Below are 23,382 nucleotides of genomic sequence, written 5' to 3'. Positions count from 1 at the left end.
TGCTTACGCTGAGTTTAAACCGATTTACCTTTGATAAGACTTTGGCTGCAATCCAAACCCGATAGAATTGAAAACGCAGCGTTTAATCTAAGTTTACATTTTCTAAACAACAAGGTAACACCTTAAGCCTTTTTTTTTAAGATGATATGCTTCTGGGAAATATGAAAATCTCACGAGGTATTTACAAGACTTTCAGTTCAAAATCGTATTATTTTTACTTGGGAAAGTTTCTGCTCTCGCGAAACCGGGACTTGTAGAGAAATTAACAACACCAATGAATATTATTATATTATATTATATAAATAATGATGATGATGATAGTTCGCACGAAGCGCCTCAGTGGCGTGGTCGGTTTGGTTTTGGACTACCACCTCGGTGGCCACGAGTTCGATTCTCGAGCATTCCATTGAGGCGTCAGAGATGTGTATTTCTGGTGATAGAACTTCACTCTCGACGTGGTTCGGAAGTCACGTTGCAGAATAACCACTGGTTCCATGCAACGGAAAAACACCATACAAAAAAACAAAAATGATAAATCGCCTCGTCAGAGCAAACGGAGATATCTGTTTGTCTCTCGCTTTTAAATTTACGCTTTATTGTTAATATATCATAAACGTATTATATTTCTGGAATATTATAATGGCGACGATCGAAAGGAAACTGCTCTGCATTGAAGTTCGCCTAAAAGCACCGCGAAGTTCCACTGAAGTTCGCTTAAAAGCACTGGGAAGTTCCATTGAAGTTTGCCTAAAACCACCGCGAAGTTCCACTGAAAAGGGCTTTTAAGGTTCCCGATTCCACGAGTATACAGTTTAAACCCGAGATTGCGTGTTGGTTCTAAATGTTGTTTATTTTATCATTAACGCCAGCCGCTCTCGTAGTTAAATTTAGCCAGACGTTTTTATCATTTCTCTCTCTCTCTCTCTCTCTCTCTCTCTCTCTCTCTCTCTCTCTCTCTCTCTCTCTCTCTCTCTCTCTCTCTCTTGGCAACCATGAATTGGAAGATGCTGAGGCAAGTGGGGTTATAAGGGACTTTCATGTTTCATTTTTTTTTCTAACTATGAAAGTGCAAAGTCTCGTCCATATGTTTTCCAAATTTCAGAATATTCACAGATATCAATTATTATTATTCTGTTGGAATTAAAGTAACATCTAATGCTTATAAGGATAATAATATAATATATATAATTGTTCGTCTCTGGATTCATCGTCCACCTCCTTCTCGCTTTCTGTAGGCCTAAGCATTATCAGGGCTATCTCTGTACATAATTTGAGTTGTCTGTTATAAATTGCTGTACATTGAAGATATCAGTGGTGCAGACTTAAGTTACATGAAGAGACTTCATTAACATTACTTTATTTGTATTTTTTTATTATTATTTTTTTAAGGAAACTATTTCCTTTCAGCCTTCTCATTTATAGCAACTTACTGAGAATGCAGACTCGGACTCTCACAAGTTACTCTTTCAAGTTGGGAAAGTTTACCCAAGTGTTGGTAGGCTAATGGCGTTAAGTGGAAGAGATAGAAAAGGAAAAGTGGTTTTATTTTCGTAATGTATACGAAAGATAGAGAGGGTTTTGGAGGGAGAGGGGAGATCTAAAGAAGGGTATGTTTTGTGCTTTGATGCAGAGCATTTGTTCACTGTAAATCATGCTTTCTTATTTGTTTTTTATTTGCAGGCCATCTCTTTCAACATGTTCGTAATGCATAGTAATCAGCAGCCTTAGTATTCCAGAAGAATTCTCTCTCTCTCTCTCTCTCTCTCTCTCTCTCTCGCTCTCTCTCTCTCTCTCTCTCATCTCTCTCTCTCTCTATATATATATATATATATATATATATTATATATAGTATATATATTATATCTATACAGTTAGTAGCTACGTATACTTTCGATATTCGTAATATCACCGTAACGTTCTAGTTTACAAAAATGACACTTGATTATTATGCGCTAACAACAGCTTGATCACTTATTTTTTTCTGGATGTACATCAAGTCATAGATTCTTAGCAAAGCTTCTGTTTATACTTGGGCTCAAACCTAAGCAAATTCTCGAATCATATGTCGAACGCTATTTGCTGATGTTATGTGGGTTAGGTCATGTTAAAATTTTTGTTTCTTGTTATGGCCTGACCCCTTGGTGTGTGTGTGTGCGTGTGTGTGTGTGTGTGTGTGTGTACAAGGCAGTTGTTTATCGGTCAGCTTCAGGTTTATTTGGTCATTACAGGATGTAAAGAGGTCATGCGGGAACATCAGCATTTCGAAAGTAATGTTCGCATTGATGTTTGTTTACACAGATGCAAACTAGTGTTTTCCTGAGTTAGGTAATTTGATGGACTTATTTGTATAGTTATTATATCGATTGTTTACAGACGCACCTCTCTCTCTCTCTCTCTCTCTCTCTCTCTCTCTCTCTCTCTCTCTCTCTCTCTCATTGCAAATGGGTATGTGATAGCGTCCATAACGTCCACTTTTCACAGCTAGATGCAAAACATCCCTTTATGGGAACTTCTTCACATACAAGATATGTGACACATGGAATGAACTGCCACCAGAAATTGTAAACAGCAACATTGTGGAAGAGTTTAAAAAGAAAGCTAGACAAAAGCATTAGGACACTTTGAACGAACAGTAAAACTTGCTTCAAGAGATAAGTGAGCACACGATTCTCCTCGGTTGGACTAATAGGTCTTTGAGACATCCTAATCCTTGTAACTCCTCGTAACGTTCGATCCATCAACTGGGCAAGAAAGCCACCTCGATGGCCGCGAGTTCGATTCTCGGTCATTCCACTGAGGGGTTAGAGATGTGTATTTCTGGTGATAGAAGTTCACTCTCGACGTGGTTCGGAAGTCACGTAAAGCCGTTGGTCCCGTTGCTGAATAACCACTGGTTCCATGCAACGTAAAAACACCATACAAACAAACAAACAAACAGCGAACACCAGGTTGTGAAACGACTGTCGTGGGTCCCAGGGAATAATGACTGGGCAGAGAGAGAGATCGAAAGAATAAAAAAAGAAAAAAGTACACCACCATAATCATGGCAGTTGGAAATGCTGTGGCCTTGCGAGGTATTTCCCACTGGAAACGTGACGGCCTCGCCGCGATAAAGTTGAAATATCGAGAGCGAGAAAGATTTGAACCCGTTTGGCAACCCAAGTCAAGGAGAGCTTTTCTAGATAGACAAAAGGGAATGCAGAGAACTGGAACTGCCGCGAGTGTTATGCGTGGATTTTTTTTTCCTTTTTTAATTTATTGACTGATTTGTGAGCGCGGAAAATAAACTACTAGAAAAAATCTCCCCTCCAAAGAGAAACCTTTGATCAGGGTACACGGACTAGGCAACGGTCTTTTTTTTTTATACGAACAACGGGCGTTCTAATGGCTCTTTGTTCATTATAACGGAGTACATACTTAAAGCTGAAGAAACCAAATGTTCCTCCTCCTCCTCCTCCTCCTCCTCCTCCTCCCCGTGGGCCCACCTCTTTTGACTTTTTGTTGGCCTGACAAATGCAAGTAGTCTCGTGCTTGTCCTTTGTCGTATTGGGAGGCTCCAGAAGAAGTTTTGGCGAAGGTCTTCATTCCCGACGTCTTTTATTTTCCTGCAAGTCGTCGATAACCAGAACTGCCAACTATCGAATCATGCGGAATCTTTTCAAGTTTAATGAGCATCAAACTGTGAAAAGTATAATTTTTTGTGGTGATTCACATATAAAGAGATTTTCTCACAATAAAGGAAGTTTGAACCATCCTTTAAGTATAGTTATCTATCTATCGATCTATCTATCTATCTATATCTGAGTGTGTGTGTGTGCGCGCGCTCGCTTGTGCGTGTGTGTACTATGTATGTCCTTTCCAGCAACGGTGGCCTTAGACTCAATTTGTTGCTCGTCAAATTACGTATATGTTTCAGAGGGCTTTGCCCATGCATCACTATAAGTCCTCAGTACGCTCAGTTTTCCAACAGATTTTGAACTGGGCAAAAATATTGTCATTTGGTGGTCTAATGCACCTAATCTCTTTAGTTGACCAGATTACCTTTAAGTACAAGCGTTCTCCCCGATGTTAATCTTGCGTTGTTGTCTCAACAAATATCGGCCTCCCAGCACGTATTTCTCTCTCTCTCTCTCTCTCTCTCTTTATTTTACTGGTACAGTTTTTCTTCCAAGCTCATCCAACAAACAAACGTTACTAAAAGCATAAACTCTTTTGTTGTTTTTCTTATTATACCATCTTCCATAAAACTGATTCCCCAATAATATTTATTGCTCTTATCATAACGTCCATTTCAAGACATTTTTGTTACTCTAGTAATTAATATAATTATTGTTTTTCAATTATCAGCACTATCAAACACCTCTATCTGTCCGTCATTCTCGACAGTATTCGACTTCCTATTCAGGTGCTTCTCTTGACGAAAATCATCTACTCTACACCTTTAAATGTTTCCTCCTTGCAGTTCTATTTCTTGTCATTGAACTCCTTTATTTATACTTAGTGTCAATTTGTCACTTCTGAAATTCTGATAGAATTATTTTAATACAAACACCAATCTCCAAAACTTCCTTGTGCTGATGGTCTCTCGTCTTCCCCCAAGACGTTTTTCCTCCCTTTCTTCCTGTTCAACTGGCTCTTTTCCAAGCACATTGCCAACATACTAATTATGATTGCGTCCGAATAAGTCTCCCCGCATTCCTCGTTCCCATTAGATCTCATAGAAATGGGTAGTTGGCTCTCTCGTTCATTATAAAGGAACCCTTTCCACTTAGAAAATACCGTGCATACCACAGGAAGCCACCCCGGTTGCACACGGATCACTAGTCCCAACACTTACGTGCACGTGTGTGTGTGTGTGTGTGAGAGAGAGAGAGAGAGAGAGAGAGAGAGAGAGAGAGAGAGAGAGAGAGAGAGAATGCACGCACAGGTATCGGGTATTTGAAGTAAATCACGTCATTGGAATCTACGAATTCAGCTGCAGATGTAAAGTCTAAAACACTGGAATGTTCTAAACTCAGTTCTCTGGTTTAGCGATCCGGAAATGACTAAAGGGGATTAAAGAGATCGTATTCCACTCTACTGCAGCTGAAAGTACTTTGACGTCTATCGGAACAGTCTGAAGTAGTACATTGAAGATAAAGGGGTCGAAAGGTCTCAAGAAAAGAGTTAGAGTGAGGTGGACATCTACCAGACGTATCACGATCAAGCCTCGGTCGTAAAAATCCTAGTCGCATTCGATAACGCTGATGCATTGCATCCTGTATCAGTGACAATACGTGACGTCATTGTTGTTTTATTAAAGAATGAAGTCTCATGCTTAGTCTTTTCCTTGTTTAGCAGGTCAGTGTTCACATTCACGCTGCTTTTTGCTTTAATGTTCATTGCTTCCTCATCTAGTGTTCGTATCGTTACATTGTTGCATACTTGAGATCTTTATTGCAAGCAAGCAGGTGTTCGTTACATCGCAGTAATTCTCTCTCTCTCTCTCTCTCTCTCTCTCTCTCTCTCTCTCTCTCTCTCTCTCTCTCTGAGTATTATTCAACGTCGGCCTGGGTCCTCTCTCAGGTAATCAGTTTCAGTTGCATCTCATTGTAAGCCATCATTGATATCACCTGCTGCGTGGGCAACAAGGATCACTTTCGCCTTATCAAATGATCATCTGGTCGTGGAGAGTTAATGACTGACCGTCAGATGTTTCGAACGCTCGTATTTTCCTTCTAGAGCCGAGGCGATGCCTCCCTTGGGCCGTATCCTGTCCTTGCCAATATAATAATAATAATTAGTACTAATAATAAAGGAGAGACAATTTGTGATTGTAAATCCAGTCATGAATATGACTGTGGATTTGTTTTTCCATTTCTAGACTCATGCTATTATGAGTAGTAGTAGTAGTAGTAGTAGTAGTAGTAGTAGTTTATTTCAGCTCTTGGCCGTACACAATATACACAAAGCAACAACGGCCAGAGGAGATAGTCCTCTTGCATTTATACACATTAAATGAAGGAGGAGGCTGTTTAGGGAGGTTCGGCTGAGGCAGTAACAGATGGCACACTTGGCATCCGTCTCTGGGACTCCTTTCTGGCACTGCCGTCCCTTCAGTGCCACCTGGGTGTGTGTGCCCCCCACGTATGGGGCACCACTAGCAGTACACACGCGTACGTACATAAAGAGACACGGCAGCACGTATACTGATTTGTATCTTCTCTATGGTTTGGCAGCTTGAGCCGTTTCTCTTGACGATTTGCCGCGTTTTTACGCGGCTTGAGGAATTGTGTTAGTGTTACGCGCTCTTGCGCGCTTATGACTAACCCCTGCAGCTTTGGTGACTGACACAGAAGCCAAGTTATTCTCGACGCTTCATCTTCTCGTTTGAATTAAGCCTGAATACAAATGCTAGCGAATACTGAAAAGATGCAGAGCAAAATATAAACTGAAAAGAAATTATTTTCACACATCAAGGCCCGCCTGAACAGACTCTTAGTGTCTGATGGAGGGCGAGAAATAAACCCCTAAAAGTAAAAGTAAGTAATGCCAAGATTGAAGAAAGTGACTTAAAATGGCAGCATTGCCCTAATGCGATTTTAAACGTATCCAGTGATTCGCAGTTCTATGTTCCTCTAGAATTGCCTATTTTTCGCCACCACCAGTAATCAGTTTCCTTAAAGATAAGTGTGTCTTATGAGAAAAATAAACGAGTTCCCGCTACATTCACCCGTTTTCTGTTGTACGAAGGATGAACGACACCTCGTGTCACAAAATGTTCAATAGCGTCATTTATGGTCATTACCAAGGTCCAAGGAATTACTTTTTTTAAATCTCTTTCAATAGACCTTGGTCTTAACTTACTGAGAGTAGTTATCGTTCGAATGACGTCATGTGATTATGAATTCCCCTCAAATTCCCTTTTAGTGTCTGGTTTCTTCTGCACCTCGCGTGGTAGCTTTTATCGGGAACTTCAGGAAGTAATGTTCGTTGTCTTAAAATGCTCGTTTTCTTATGCCTATTTTTTATTTTTATTTAGTTTTTTTTTTTCATAATAGGATCCTTTTCGAACCCCGTACTGGTTAGGTTTAGGGGTTTTATATAAGGTTTATCCCTGTAAGGGGTATGGCCGACAGTAGACCTCACGCGGTACACTGCAGGCGTTACTGAAGGTTCATTGCAGCGTGCCTTCGGCCCCCAGCTGCAACCACTTTCGTTCCTTTTACTGTACTTCCTTTCATATTCTCTTTCTTCATCGATGTAAAAGAATTATATAGCTTACTATATATTTATGGAATTTGATTACACAAACTGATTTCCACGATATTGTGAATTTCTTGGCAATAATAATAATAATAATAATAATAATAATAATAATAATAATTATAGTAGTAGTAGTGTTGTTTTTGCTTTTATAAGTAAATACTCCTAGTTTTGTAAATTGTAAATCATTCTGTCGCGTTGTCTCCCGAGTGCAGCTTAAAACCTGTAACCCGGGCCACGTTGATACAGGTGGCTGGCTCTCGGTAAGGGCCAATGTTCGGACCATTATCTTCATGGGTCTTGATGAGACTAGTTTCTCTCTTTGATTCGTGTCCTCTGATCTGTGGTTAACATTGCCCGACATCCTTTTTAAATTACTCTCTCTCTCTCTCTCTCTCTCTCTCTCTCTCTCTCTCTCTCTCTCTCTCAGCTGGAAGTCGACTGAAGAGAGTGGGCTAGATTATATACATTCATAAATTGGTCTCTTGTCCGGATCTCCATTCCCTAAGAAATTGCTTGCGAAGTTTAATAGTCTATTGGTTTTAACTAAAATAGTCTGTTGGTTTTAAGTCAGTTACTCTATTGGTTTTAACTTAAATAGTCTGTTGGTTTTAATTCAAATAGTCTATTGGTTTTAACTCAAATAGTCTGTTGGTTTTAACTCAAATAGTCTGTTAGTTTTAACTTAGTCTGTTGGTTCTAACTCAAATAGTCTATGGTTTTTAACTCAAATAGTCTGTGGTTTTAACTCAAAATAGTCTAGTGGTTTTAACTCAAATAGTCTGTTGGTTTTAACTCAAATAGTCTGTTAGTTTTAACTCAATTGCCATTTGGGGATTCATTCACGCAGGACCCATAAGTTTTCCCCTTCGATTATCCCAGATGCAAGTCGTAACATCTTTTACGTGGCGACAGCTTTAGAAAGGGTTCTCTTACTTCACTCTGGAAAAGAAATCGTAACAAATGCTCTCGGTAACTTTGAGAACTGTCACACTGGAGATTAGTGGAGGATAAGTGCGCGGGAAAGACATACTGGTTGAATGTCGTGGAAAACTTCGATACCAAACGACATTAGAGGCTGTCATTATGATGATGGTATCGATAATTATTATTATTTATTATTATTATTATTATTATTATTATTATTATTATTATTATTATTATTCATAGATACCAGTTTTATATATTTAATAAAAATCCACAAAGGCTTCCTATGAATATCGACAGTATATTATTATTATTATTATTATTATTTTTGCTCTATCACAGTCCTCCAATTCGACTGGGTGATATTTATATTGCGGGGTTCCAGGTTGTGCGCCGTTTCTAGGATCACACTCTTCTGCATGAGTCCTGGAGCTACTTCAGCCTCTAGTTTTTCTAGATTCCTTTTCAGGGATCTTGGGATCGTGCCTAGTGCTCCTATGATTATGGGTACGATTTCCACTGGCATATCCCATATCCTTCTTATTTCTATTTTCAGATCTTGATACTTATCTATTTGTATATTATTATTATTATTATTATTATTATTATTATTATTATTATTATTATTATTATTATTATTTCACGTGAATACAAATTTTATCAAAATCGCAAAGGCCGGTAACTTACAGAGAAAACTTCCTTGGAGTAAATGCCTTAACGGAGATTATTTGATTGAATGCAGATTATCTGGTTTTACAACTTCCAGGATCACTGACGCAGAACCCATAACTAGAAAAAATAACGTGACAGAGAAAAGAATAAAAGGCGAGTAAAATAATTGCTAACTGATCATGGAAAAAAAAAACCCAGTGATTTGAAAAGAAAAAGAACGTACACTGGTATATGGTAGTTTGCTGTAGCTCGTGTGTTTGAGCGGGAATATCTTGTCAATGTGATTGATAATAGTGCAATGATACCATGGTTAACTATACTCTGGTTTTTTTCCATCTGTCCATCCGCCTGTGGTGTTTTTTTGCATGGAAACACTGCGTCCCTGGCTGTAAATAGTTATGCTATGTGTAAGTTTTGTTAGGTAAATAAAAGGATATCTGGTGTACATTTGCAATTGAAAATTCTTTTAATAATTTATTGTATGCGAATTACGCGTTAGTATTCGAAATAGGATATTATTTAAAGTCCGGGACGCAGTGTTGCCATGCAAAAACACCACAGCCGGGTGGACAGATGGAAAAAACAGTATAGGGGTTAGTTGAGTTTGCTTAACATAAATTATGACTGGAATGAATTGTTCTTTCAATTTATTAGTTCAGCTTATAACTTTTTTCTTTGTAGTTTCCCAGCTCTCTCTCTCTCTCTCTCTCTCTCTCTCTCTCTCGCATCTCTCTTCACTTCTCTCTCTCTCTCTCTCTCTCCGTCCTCGCTCTCTCTCTCTCTTAACAGAGACTTCCTGATCAGCCTCATGACACATTGAGATGTGGCTCATGATTTTGGAAGTAGTAAGTCATCACGTGACACATTTGCTCTGGAGAGATAGAAGTAAAATTCTCTTACTGTTATAAACTTACATCTCTCAATAAAAGAAATATCTCTACCTAAACTAATATAGTGTAAATGTAATATTAAGGACAATGTTTTCAGACAGACAAAATCTCTGATCGTGTTAGATCACCAGCAAAACCAGTAGGCATAAAAAAAATAGAAAAAAAAAACATACACAGTGCGGTACAACATTCCGTCTTTGATTCTGTTAATAGGAGGTTTAACCCCACATTCTTCAATCGATTACCCAAGCAGGGATTCAGATCTGTCTTTCAAATCTCTTTGCTAAACGTATATTGCATTTTTTGTTTCATAACTTTACGCATCTACCTTCGTAGTTCAGTTAAATCAATTATATTATATGTGTGTGTTTTTTTTATTTATATAGGTGTACTGTATAGAGAGAGAGAGAGAGAGAGAGAGAGAGAGTATGTTTGTATGAATGTAAATATGTACTGGATGATACCATCCATGGTATGCGGCTCACGAGTTAATAACATCCTGAGGGTGGCAGGGGGAACATACAGCTGCACAAACCCGAAAGATGGTTCGAGGATGAGGGTACGGATGGGTAGAGATGGTTCGAGGGCAAGAAGGAGGGGGGGCTCCCCGGTCGGGGCAGCTCATCATCAGTGTTTCTCAGGACCTTCTGTGGTGAACTTCCATCGCCTCTCCATACATTGGCGCGTCTTCCCGACGGAGCTGCGGTGCGGTGCCCCCTTGGTGATGTTTTGATCTGGGTTTGCCCTTTTTTTTCTGTTCATTTTTCATCTTCAATTGTTATGGTTAGAAGTTCTGAGTTTTTTTTTCATTGCGGTTGTGATCAGCTTGGCTTTAACACGTGGAATGAGCTAAATTAGCAGTGATGACAGGAATGAATGAAGTCTTTGGAAATCATTTGTAAAATAATTATGATTTTAAGGTGAAGGGTGCGATAGGGGTGTTAAATTAGTGAATGAGTGAGCTCTTGGGCCAAAATTTTTTAAAAACTGTGATTTGATTGAAGTATTACAATCCTTAATGGAGGTTAGCACCATGTTAAAGTGAGGTGATATCGAAAGAATAGCATCCAGGCATTGACAAAACTCCGTCAAAGAAATAGTTTCATTTTTATCCTCTGACGCGGCTGATCAGGATTCTTTGGTTAATTAGGGTGTTAGTGGCATGATTTCATGATCCCATCGTGGTGGAGCGGGAGGGGATATATCTTGAGGAAGGATGGCCTTTTAAACGCATGATGTACCCATTTTGGTACCACAGGGACAACGGAAAAGGCTAATAGGAAGATGGGTATGTAGGTCGTTATATCTCATGGCTCGACTTGCTTGAAATATGCCACGAAAAAGAATGCTACGCTACGTAGGAATTGTTTGTCAAACTTTTTTTTTTTTTTGGTGGGGGGGGGGGGGGGGGGGTGGGGGGGGGGGGGGGGGGGGGGCTCTGGTGACACATGGACTCGCACGGATGAGACATAGCAATAAAAAGACGACAACAAATCTTGTAAACTACTACCTAGGATCCTCGCAATCTCTTTTAATTTATAGTGGGAAGAATAAAATCATAAGTCGTCGGAGTTTGGTGTATATACATACATTCAAAGAATCATTTCCGAGAATTTACTTTCTCCACTCCATATTAGTATTAATTTGTCCTTTTCAGTTAGGTTACTGTACCCAAAGGTCTCCTTCAGGACCTTGGAACTGCAAGTCATTGGCCCCCTGTAGGCTTGTTCCAAATGAATTGGGGTTTATCTTCTGAAAACAAACTGACTATGCATCTTGAGTTAGATAACCACTAAGAAGGCGGTGTTGCTTGAATATTGCTGCGAGGTTCGAGTATGAAAACCACCTACCAGTACGTAGCAATAATAGAAATTGTTTTAGATAGAACAAGGATGGTCTTGGCTGTATTGAAAGTTCCAAAGAGAAACCCTTATAACTGTTTTGTTAAGAAGAAAAATAGACAGTGGTTGGTGCAGTGCCTTGCCAAATTGTAAGCTGATAACTTTCTTTGCTGGTATATTGTGTTTGTTTAGGGTCAAGCTGTGCTTGGAGTTCTTACTTCGGTTCATGTTCGGATGTGATTTTATCTAGGCAGTTTAGTTGTTGCTAGATTTTTAGTAAGAGGCCTTCCCCTTATAAATATTAAATATTTCAATAGCTTATGAAAAACCAGATAAATTACTGTAACCCCTTTATCGAGTACTTTTCCTCTACTAGAACAAAATTATTTATGCCCTAGGGTTCACGAATCCGTCTTATCACAAGATGTACAAAGTTGGACTGCTTTATTTGTCGTAAAAGTAGTTCATGTCACTGTATTTTAAACATCAAAAGGCCCTTGCCGTGCTGTAGAAATATTCATAGCTTTTTATTGAGGATGACGCTTCTTCAGAGTTCGTGAGCGTAGCGAAAGAAATTGCACAATAACAGACCTTGGGTGTGGGGGGAATTAAGCTCAGTTGAAATATTAAAAGGACAATTTATAATGTCCACGCTTTTGGCAGTGCTACAGACTTCGCCCCTTGTATGGTGCGGTTGCCAAGTTTGTCCCGACAGGTTGCTGTCAACCATGCTTCTGAAGATCCACGTGTAGGACAGAGCCGTTTTAGAAGCTGTGCCATTGTCACTTTAAGACAAAAGAAAAGCTTTCAAATACGTGCCCCCTGTTAGGCGAACATCTGTATGGATGTCAGGAATACAGTTTGCGTTGGAAGCATCGTACCTGCTGCTAGGGATGAGGCGAGGGAGTTGCATTACTCTTTTTAGTCGAAAGACACAGGACTTTATATTCATGGGTCTTGAGGTAGAGTGTTTGGAGACACTATTCTCTCTTAAATGAATTGGCTAAGTTGTATTATTTCGAAGAGTGGTGAGTAGTAGTTACTCTTTCTCGATTCCGGTGGTCCGAAGTTCGATTCTCGGCTCGGCCAACGCGGAATCAGAGAAATTTATTTCTGGTGATAGAAATTCATTTCTCGATATAATGTGGTTCGGATCCCACAACAAGCTGTAGAGCCCGTTGCTAGGTGACCAATTGGTTCCTAACCACGTAAGAATATCTAATCCTTCGGGCCAGCCCTTGGAGAGCTGTTAATCAGCTCAGTGGTCTGGTTAAACTAAGATATACTTAACTTACTCTTTCCCGATTCCATGTACATAGTAGTTTCAGCTGCCCTTGAGTCAGAAGACAACTAATCCTCTGTTCAGTCTAATCTATTGTATCATACCATTGCAGTTCGCAATATGTTCTGCCATTTCTCGATATAAAATAATATTTCTTCTTTGAAAAGTTTATCTGTATATTCCTTCCTAATTAGGCCCCACCTCTTAGTTCGTCACAATATGTTCTGCTATTTCCCGAAATAAAATGATATTCCTTCTTTGAAAAGTAGGTCTGTATCTTCCTTCGTAAGTAGGTCCCACCCTTTTTTTTTCGTTTCAGTTAGGGCTGGACATGATAAAGGTTTTAAATCAGCCGCCCCTTCACCTTTTAGAAATGCTTCCATCCCCGAGAGAAATTGACATGAAGAAGGGAACATATCTTAAGGGGTGATGGCCGTTTAATGCTGGCTTTATCCAGATGGTCAACACAAGGGCATTCTCATTTATGCTCATCGGCGTCATGGCGTCGAATTGACTCGTACATTTTGGATGTTATTGATCAGACAAATTATTGACTACTGCTCACCATCAAGGTTTTCCCCTCCTAAAACGGCAGTGAGCGCGAACGACTTGAAGTGCACGAATAAAATAGGAATTTTGCATGATCTTATTGTATTGTACCAGACTTGTTACAGTTTTATACTGTCAGCGCAGTAGCTAGCGTGAAATTTGTATTGTAATGAAAGCGATTAGTTTGTAGTTGCAAGTCTGCCATCACGTCTTGTAAATAAGGAGATACGCCAAGTCTTCATTCACTACATGATTATAACCCTCATCTCTCTCTCTCTCTCTCTCTCTCTCTCTCTCTCTCTCTCTCTCTCTCTCTCTCTCTCTCAAGGTAATATCCGGTGTGCCGCAAGGTACGGTGTTAGCTGCAATACTGTTTGTTATTATGATTGAAGACATAGACAATAATGTGAAGGATTCGGTAGTGAGTAGTTTCGCAGATGACACAAGAATAAGTAGAGAAATTACTTGTGATGAAGATAGGAACGCTCTACAAAGAGACCTTAACAAAGTATATGATTGGGCAGAGTAAATAGGATGGTATTTAAACTCTGATAAAATTTGAATCAATAAATAATAGGAGACAGAGAAAGAAAGCTATATGCATATAAGGGACCTAATAATGAAACCATCACAAATAAGGAAGCAGTTAAGACCTTGGTGTGATGATGAATAGGAACATGTTATGCAATGATCAAATAGCAACTCTGTTGGCAAAATGTAAAGCAAAAATGGGAATGTTGTTACGGCACTTCAAAACAAGAAAAGCTGAACACATGATTATGCTTTATAAAACATATGTTCGTAGTCCACTTGAATATTGCAAATATGATATGGTACCCACACTATCAAAAGGATATTGCACAAATAGAGAGTGTACAAAGGTCCTTTACAGCTAGAATAGAAGAAGTTAAGACCTAGACTACTGGGAAAGACTACAATTCTTAAAAAAATTATATAGTCTAGAAAGGAGAAGAGAACGCTACATGATAATTCAGGCATGGAAACAGATAGAAGGAATAGCAGAAAATATCATGGAACTAAAAATATCAGAAAGAGCAAGCAGAGGTAGATTAATAGTGCCCAAAACTATACCAGGAAAAATAAGGAAAGCACACAGGACATTAATCCACTACGCACCAGCATCGATAATGCAGCGTCTATTCAATGCGTTGCCAGCCTCATCTGAGGAATATATAGGAGTGAGCGTAGATGTGTTTAAGAATAAGCTCGACAAATATCTAAAACTGCATCCCAGACCATCCAAGATTGGAAGATGCAAAATATACCGGAAGATGTACTAGCAACTCTCTGGTAGACATTAGAGGTGCCTCACACTGAGGGACCTGGGGCAACCCGAACAAGATGTAAGGTCTGTAGGTAAGGTAAGGTCTCTCTCTCTCTCTCTCTCTCTCTCTCATGTGTACGCGAATTTATCAAGAACATTGCAACTAACCTTTCTCTACTTTTAACATTATATTAAGTCACGAATAGCCCACTGATTAACTACACGTTTGGAATAATTTTCACCCAAGAGGAATTACATATGATAATGGCACCCATCTTGATATTAGATTTTATCATGATAAACTATTCAGGGCATAATATTTGAATATATGTTTTTATGTATTGGCAAACTGGCCACGTATCTAGATATTATAAGCTTTGGAGGACTTTGGCCATTTTTTGAAACTTGGAATAATAATGGTTGTAAAAATTTAAAACACATTTGCCTGAGTGATTTTGGCTTGTTAGAAGGAGAAGCTGTCAAATCGAAGCCAATTTTCTAAAGTTTTTGAGAAAAAGAATAATAAAATCATTATTTTTAACCATCTTGATGTTTATTCGTTAAATGCCCCCGTAGAGGGGGTAGCGCAGTCGGTGCATCTCACTTGGTGCACTGTAGGCATTACTTGAGGTTCTTGGCAGCGTATACCTTCAGCCTCTAGCTTCAACCTCCTTCATTCCTTTTACAGTACCTCTGTTCATATTCGCTTTCTTCCATTTGACCTTCTACCCTCGCAAACATTAGTTTCATGTACTGCGAGGTTTTTCCTCCAGTTACACCTCTTACTGTCAATTCCCGTTTCAACGCGGACTGGGCCTAGTAGGTCCCAGCGCTTGGCCTTTGGCCTGAAATCTGCATTCCTGTTGATTATCATTGTGTTTTGTTTTATTTCAGGGGTGTATGGCAGCAGCGTGGAATCGACGAGCCACATGCCCTCCGCCCCGCCAACGCCTCCGGCATCCTCGAGAAGATGGGCGTCCCCGAACGACCTCCCCGAGCAGCAGTCGCCGCCCCCAGCGCCCCCGAAGATCAGCCCCGCTGCGGAGGCAGAGAGGCTGACCATGTACCGGTGCATCTTGTCCTCCATTGTCGAGTCGGAGACCATTTACCTGGAGTGTCTGGATGTCGTTCTTCAGGTGAGAAGCTGGAGATAATATAATGACTATACTCTGTTTTTTTTTTTTTTTTTTCATCCGTCCATCCGCCTGTGGTGGTCGTGCATGGTAACATTGCGTCCCGGGTTTTTTAAATAGTTACGCTATGTGTAAGTTTTAGGTAAATAATAGGATATCTGGGTGTACATTTGCAACTGAAAAGTTTTTTAATAATTTACTGTACGCGAATTACACCGTTAATATTCGAAATAGGATATTATTTAAAGCCCGGGGTGCAGTGTTACCATGCGCAAACGCCACAGGGCGATGGACAGATGGAAAAAAAACAGAGTATAGTTTTCTATTCTTGCCGACTACGACTTCTTCGCTTAGTGCTATTTTGATTTTTTAATTGGTAAGACATTCCGGAGTGGTGTTAGTGTAGTAATATATTAAGAAAGTTACAAAAGAAACTTTGCAGGCTTTCGAAACCTGCTTACTGATGGCACTTTTTTAATATGACTACATCGACATGACTGGACTCTTCTTAGATTTTTATACAGCTTGTGAGCAAGAGATTTCTTGAATTTCTGTTGGGCGTTTTCACAAAGATCTGTAAGATATTTTAGAATCTGAGCCTAAGTTTCTACGCCATAATTTGGGCCACCTGTTTTCTCATTGATATATATATTACAGTAAAAAAGTGGGCATTTGGATTGTATATTTAGTATTCTTTATATAACGGTTGAGCAATTACGTTGTATGCTATACTCTTTTACATTGTCTAATCTGTAGATGAATTTAACTCTGTACCTTTTCTATTTGCACATTTTGATTTTAAGAGCTATAAATTAAATCTGCTTTTCTTCAGCATTAATATTTTTTATGCCACGTACAGTACATGAAAGCCCTGAAGGCGACCCTGACGACGTCGCAGCCCGTGATCTCTCCGGACGATTTCTCGACGGTGTTCTACCGTATCAGCGAACTCCATTCGACCCACAGTGCCTTCCTCTCCGGCCTCAAGGAACGCACCGCTCAGTGGGACGGCACCAACGCCATCGGGGAACTCTTCAGAGTCTTGGTAAGGAGAGAAGAGGCCTTTCAAAGTATTTCTCTGAGTCAGAACTCAGAATTCTCTTGCCAGTGGCCTGTTACTAATATAGTCTAGATACTTTTTATAATTATCGCTTCTAAGTTTCGAAACCAGGTTCTTACCCCTGGCAGTTAAGAAGGTATGTCATTGACCATCGGTGGGTTGTTCACAGGGTAGAATGGGGCATGGGACTTGGAACTGGAAAGTTAACACGTTTTTGGGAAAATGTGTATACATTATATATATATATATATATATATATATATAGTATTATATATTATATATAGAGAGAGAGAGAGAGAGAGAGAAGAGAGAGAGAGAGAGAGAGAGAGAGAATGTGTACAAATTAATGTTGTGAGATTTTTGTATTGTAATTAGGTTGTTGATGTTCAGCTTCTGATTTCTAACAAATAATTCCTTGTCATGCAAAATGGGATATCAAAGAAATTTCTTTTACAGAAATGCTCTACTGTCATTTCTGAGATGGATTTTTAGTGTAACCTAATTAATTATTGTTTTTTTTTTCCATAAAGTTACATCAATTTGCTGTCCCATCAGTTTTGGTTATAGGTTCTTAAAGTGTCATTAAATAAAATGTTCAGTTTTTACTTGCCATGACTATGCATTAAAAGAATATGTTAGAATATTCTTTATGGTTCATTTCATTGATTGATTCTTAATTTGTTTCTCTGTTTTTCTGTTATATTCCTAATATTTGCTTTACAGTAGAATATTAGATATACAATTTTGGTGACCTCATACTTTTTCTACAGGCAAGCAAATTGGATGTGTATGCCTCCTTTCTGCAAAACTACCCACGTGCAATAGAAACTGTTCGTAGATGTAGTGCTCAGAGTTCTCAGTTTGCGGACATCACCCGCTCCATCAAGTTGCGTTCACTCCAAGGTCAGGCCCAGTCACTTGAGGACCTCTTGCATAGGCCTGTCGCCAGAGTGCAGAAGAATGCTCTAGTCCTTCATGTAAGTGTTTTTTTTTTTAAAGGGAAACTGCATAGTAGTTACAAAAGATTTATTTATAAGAAGCTTGATTTATTTGATCTGAACATGTAGAGGTAGTTTTATAAGAAGCTTGATAATCTCATTATAATCCTTGTAAAATTAAAGGTCATGACAACATTTCAGTGTGATGTTATCATGTACTATTTGATTCAATAACTTTATAGTACCATCTTTCAATGCCATTTATTACTGTGATTAATATAACTAAGGAACTGCTAGAATAATTTCTCTCTGGTAGGCTTTTTTAAAGAATTCAGAAAGTACAATAGTAATTTTTGGTAGGCTTTCTTAAGAGATTCTGAAAGTACTGTATTAATTTTTGGTAGGCTTTCTTAAAGAATTTTTTAAGTACAGTAGTGATTTTTAGTAGGCTTTCTTGAGGAATTTATCAATGACTCTGTTTCAGGATTTGCTCAAGTACACACCAGAGCATCACCCAGATCACGAGACGTTACGAGAGGCTTTAAGACTAACCCAGAACTTCCTCACTCACCTTTCCATGCTACACACAGAAGCCATGTTCCCTGTAAGTTGCAGGATGTTCATCAATCTTTTACCAGATGAGAGGATATAATGAAATTTAAATAAAGGTCGTAGTATTTCAGTTTGTACCAATCTTTTATACTTTGACCCTTAAATTTTTACATGCACTGTAATTTAAGGTTTTTATTTTGTGCATCATTTTTTACATTTTTCTTCTGTTACTTCTAGGCTCAGGATCGGCCACAGCGGCATTTGGTTCGAAATTCTTTCATAGTGGAATTAGTGGAGGGGCATCGTAAGCTGAGACACCTTTTCCTATTTAATGATGTTATAGTATGTGCAAAGTACAAAGTAAGTAGGATTGTTAAGTTTTTTAACGTCAGTCAAATCAGAAGTAGATCATTTCTCTTCTGTTTTTTCCTCATAGTAAAAATTTCTGGGCTAAATACTTTGCACAAGTGTCGTAAACGAAGTAATATTTTACCAAGAAGATATAATCATTTACCTCTTACTTTTCTGAATCTTCTACATAATAAATGCTAGTGCATAATAGTAACAGTTTTTGACAAATTTCACTCATTTCCATTAACTGTCTTGAGATTCAAAAGCTTTTAGGTATATGTAATAGCTTGTTAAAATGTTTGAGTTTGTGATTGAAATATCGTAAAATAGAATAATCAGACTGCTGTACGCAAGATTGGTTGTGGTAATGAATTTGATAATGAAACATGACTCTCAGAGAAAATAATTAGGTACTATAGAACTTTTAAAAATCTTTCCTGTACTACCTTGATAAAGGAGTACAATATGGCTACCAGTTTGTGTTTTAACATTTTAGTCCTGTAACAAGTAACACTGTTTGTATTTTCCAGCCTACTGGCAGGTCGGAAAAATTTACTTTTGAAGTAAAGTGGTACATCAGCTTGCATGACATAGCTGTTTTGAATGACAGTGGACCCGAGACACTGAAGGAATCAAACCCACCAAATATTGTAGCCCTTAAATCCCAGGCATCAACAGTAAGGGATCAATTGAGAAGAATGGAAAATATAGCAGATAACAAAGGGGTAAGTTGTGTGTGCAATGTTACTTGATAGTTGATATTACATGGTAATAATCATATTGTCCTAGCTCCACAGTTAATGTGATTTATATTATGTTTAATAGTTTGTCATGCAGTTCCTAATTTTGTGTATAATATTTTTCATGCTGTTACTCAAGGTTTCCTGTGAACCACATATAGTTGATAACTTTGTCATATACTGAAATGATGCTTCCAGGTGAGTCGGATGAATCAGGCGCGAAATGAGAAAAACAGGAAGAAGTTAGCAGAATTGGAAGCCCAGCTTGTGTTAGCTTCACCAAATCTTCCGTTCAGAATATCCAAAAGGAATGGCTCAATACACACATTTCTGATCACCTCAGAATATGAAAGAGATCAGTGGGGTGAAGCAATTAAAGTGCTCCAGGTAAGCAAGCTCAAATTATTTCCATGATTCCTCAGATTGACCATGAAAATTATGGACACTAAAATTTATTGATTTTTTCTAATGTTAGTGACTGGATCACTGTATAATGTACATAGTTTCTGTTGAGGTTAATTTTAACTTAATACTGAAGTGGACTTGCAATTCCAGATGACGGGTCGGCCTCGTTCAGGCTGGTCATATATAATAAGACCCCATTTGATTGGAAAGGGAACAGGATTGATTGAGTCCGTTCTCCCTCTGGCCCCTCGAACAAAAAAGGGCTACTCTTCTTGCTCACTGTTCTCTTCTTGTTTCGTGAGAAATGTCTTTAACAAAGTACAGACATTCTTTGCTGTTTTCCATGCATGCAGGGTTTCTCTGGAATTGTGAAGTGCTATTCCTTTATCCTCTTGACATTCAAGGACTTTTGTTCCATAGAAACAAAAATAAGACAGTATATTTTGTGGTATTACCCTTGTTGTGTCCACTCTTGATAAGTAATCTGTATAACCCTTGGGAAGTTTTTGCATTTTCCCCACAACATTTCCTTGTCTGGTATTTTAGCCCTGGCACAGTGACCTCATTCCAAAAAGCCTCCTCCCCAACACATGACCAGAACCACTCTGGGGAAAAAGAGATAGAAACTCTGCAGTATGTTTACTGATTGTGGAGTTTAGATTATTATTCCTTTCTTTGTATTTGGTGATGTAATGCAGTTGATTTGCTCTTAACCTTTTGATTTTCTTTGAGTCCTGAGTGAATGTTCCCTTATTTAATCTTAGTATGGGAATATTTTACATATATTTTTCTTGCATTTAGAAATAGAAGCAGTGATTCATGTTTGCAGATTTTTTTAATTCTGCATGGGTTTTTCAAACTTTACAATTAAGAAATGTGTAGTTGATGGATGTTACATTGAAAAGCAGTTATTTTCTCAAAATCTACATTAAACATTTACAGAATTAATCATGATGAGCTACCAAGAACATTTTGCATTGTAAGCTTTTCCTCAAAACTCTGATAGGACACATTATTGATAAACTGTGTTAAGACTGCAGTGAAGTTATTTTCATAACAGAAAACAGTTTTTGTTGTGATGGAATAATATTAAAATTTAATTCATGATCAAGACTATCGTAACTGAAATAATGTAATCCATTTGCTGGTATTTGTTGAATTAAAGTCTAAATGCTGTCGTAAAGAATTTAGTTAGGTTTGTATGGCTCGTACACCTGATCTCCAATATCTGAACATTATAACTTCAGTACTGTATAGCACAGTATGAGCTACAGAAAGTGTTTATCTAAGCTCTCCAATTCAAGTTTGGTAGTGCTGTCATATCAGTTGTAACACACATTGTTTTTATTTGACAAATATTTGATGTTATTTGATCTCCTCATATATGTCAGGCTGAATAGTTTTTTTTAACTTGGAAATATACTAGAAAGTAGAAAAATTAGTTATTAGTCTTTCATTGGGTCTTGTATTGGACAAATGATAAACAGATTGACAACCATCATGTTGAATTGTATGTTGAATCTCATCCTCAGAATGATTATTACCAGTGTTGTAAATGAAAGATGAGGAGAAATTCTATAGCTTATACTTTTGAGTTACTTAATTTTCAAACATGGATAAAGAGAATGATATCAAAGTAGCTCTAAAAAGGTAGTTCATCTTCAGGGCTTGCCATAAATTAGAGAGAGAGAGAGAGAGAGAGAGAGAGAGAGAGAGAGAGAGAGATATAAGTGTACATGGATTTTTTTTTTTTCCTTTTCCAGCCTCATAATATCAAACTACAGTACTATAGGGATGTTCCTCTTCAGACTGCAGTTTAATAATTGCCATTGCATAAGACCTCTGTTGTTTGTTGCTAGTTTCAATAGTATGGTACCAGGATGTTTTTATAAATTCCAGATTGTCAGCCACATTTTCAAACTGCCTCTCTTTAGTTGTTCCATGCACATAACTTGATGAAAAATATTTTCCATACAAAAGTGAATGGTGACGTACAACTGTATTTTATGAAACCTTACGTAACATAATATAATAGGAAAAATGTGCAGTAAATTGCATTCTGTAGCGATCACTCTGGACAGTGAGGAATTTTGTATAATTGTTAGGGGAAATTTTTCAAATCCATTTCTCTAATGAGCCATAGTACATTTTTCTGGAATGTCAAGCGGTAATCACAATTCCTTTAAGCATTTTTTGCTGTATAAATGCTTGTGTCAGTAGGTCTTTTTTTTTTTTTTTTTTTTTTTTTTTTAATGAAAATATGACTGGTCAGTCTTCTAATCTTTGAATTCTTTGGAAACGACCTGTTGTTTAACATGTAGGGTCATTGAAAGTTTTGGACTCACAGTGTAGCAGTTATAAAAAAAGAATGATTCACACATTGCTATGTTGGGAAAGTTAATTTTTTCAGGTAAACATTTGACAATACGTATTATAATGGGAATTTTGATCAAATAATTTTATCCTGGTAAAGGAAAATTTTACTCAGTTGTGCATGTCTAGTAGTGTATTGGTCTCTTATCACAGTTGAATTATGTCATGATTGCATAGTATTTCCGGGATATATAGGAACAGACTGTACATTTCTATTCTCAATTATAATACAGGTACACCTTATGGTGCTGATATGGTTTTTTTTTTTTTTTTTGTAACCCCTTTGCATAACTAAAATTTAATATCTTTAATATTGAGCCCTTTTACATTGTATGCTCTGATGGAATGTTACTGGAAGTAGCTAGTAATAATCCCATTGTGTTGATTATATTACTAGCAAATTACTGATTTCTTTCCATTTTATTTCATTTGCTATAACTGTAAAGGATTTTATTGCTGAGAACTATACATGTGTCTTTAGTGCATTTAGTTTTATGCTAAAATTGAAGAAGAGTTAGCTGTTTGTGTGTTAATTCAGAATCCTTTTCAAATTTTGCAGGATAACACTCCTGGTGTTGGCGGCAGTTCCCTCACTTTACAAGAATTGCAGAATTGGATTACTGCTTGCCGATCTTTCCTCAAGACCAACATGGGCTCTTTCCTTCTCAAATCAGGACGGGATGATTCATTGTTGCTTGGGGATCTCCATATAGTTGTTTCTAGTCTGCATGGACTTACTAGTGCTGCAAGTATGTATTTTTTCATGAGATTTTAGTGTTAACAGTGAATTTGGTTGAATTAGTTTTAACAATTAGAGGTGTTGAGTTTTAGCCTTTCCGATAATATTTTTATTTTGTCAAATTTTATTAAAATAACATTAATACCTGTGCATATCTTTTGATAGTTAATATAAGCATTCAGTCATAATTTACAAAATATTTTGTATCTTGGAATGGATTTATGCCTCATACTTCACCTTCTAAACATATCCTTTCCTTGATTAAAAAGTATTTCATCTTATTGTCATGCAAGTTAAATTCCTCAGGAATATTGATATTGAAATTTGAGTGTCTTAAACACTGAAGTTCATGTTATTGATATGTATTTTCTGTATATAAGGGTAATAAGGTACATACAAC

The 23,382-nt window shown here is 37.8% G+C and overlaps 1 protein-coding gene across 4 annotated transcripts in view; it reads left to right on the top strand.

Moving 5' to 3' along the window:
• LOC135196449 (breakpoint cluster region protein-like) overlaps positions 1–23,382 on the top strand; it is a 239,950-nt gene that overhangs the window by 209,278 nt on the left and 7,290 nt on the right. For 3 of the 4 annotated variants that reach the window (XM_064223291.1, XM_064223290.1, XM_064223288.1), the window contains exons 2-9: positions 15,586–15,827; positions 16,684–16,869; positions 17,655–17,861; positions 18,307–18,426; positions 18,612–18,734; positions 19,256–19,450; positions 19,664–19,852; positions 22,803–22,992. In XM_064223291.1, the coding sequence (XP_064079361.1) occupies positions 15,621–15,827; positions 16,684–16,869; positions 17,655–17,861; positions 18,307–18,426; positions 18,612–18,734; positions 19,256–19,450; positions 19,664–19,852; positions 22,803–22,992 (1,417 nt within the window). In that variant the 5' untranslated portion in view covers positions 15,586–15,620. Of the gene's footprint in view, positions 1–10,310; positions 10,440–15,585; positions 15,828–16,683; positions 16,870–17,654; positions 17,862–18,306; positions 18,427–18,611; positions 18,735–19,255; positions 19,451–19,663; positions 19,853–22,802; positions 22,993–23,382 lie in introns of those variants that run through there. The other variant, XM_064223289.1, reaches the window with a different exon arrangement.

This window comes from Macrobrachium nipponense, chromosome 17 (genome assembly GCF_015104395.2).
Source record: "Macrobrachium nipponense isolate FS-2020 chromosome 17, ASM1510439v2, whole genome shotgun sequence".
Taxonomy (NCBI): Eukaryota; Metazoa; Arthropoda; class Malacostraca; order Decapoda; family Palaemonidae; genus Macrobrachium; species Macrobrachium nipponense.
The sequence above is the reverse complement of the archived record's forward strand: the minus strand, read 5'-3'. Positions and strand labels throughout refer to the sequence as shown.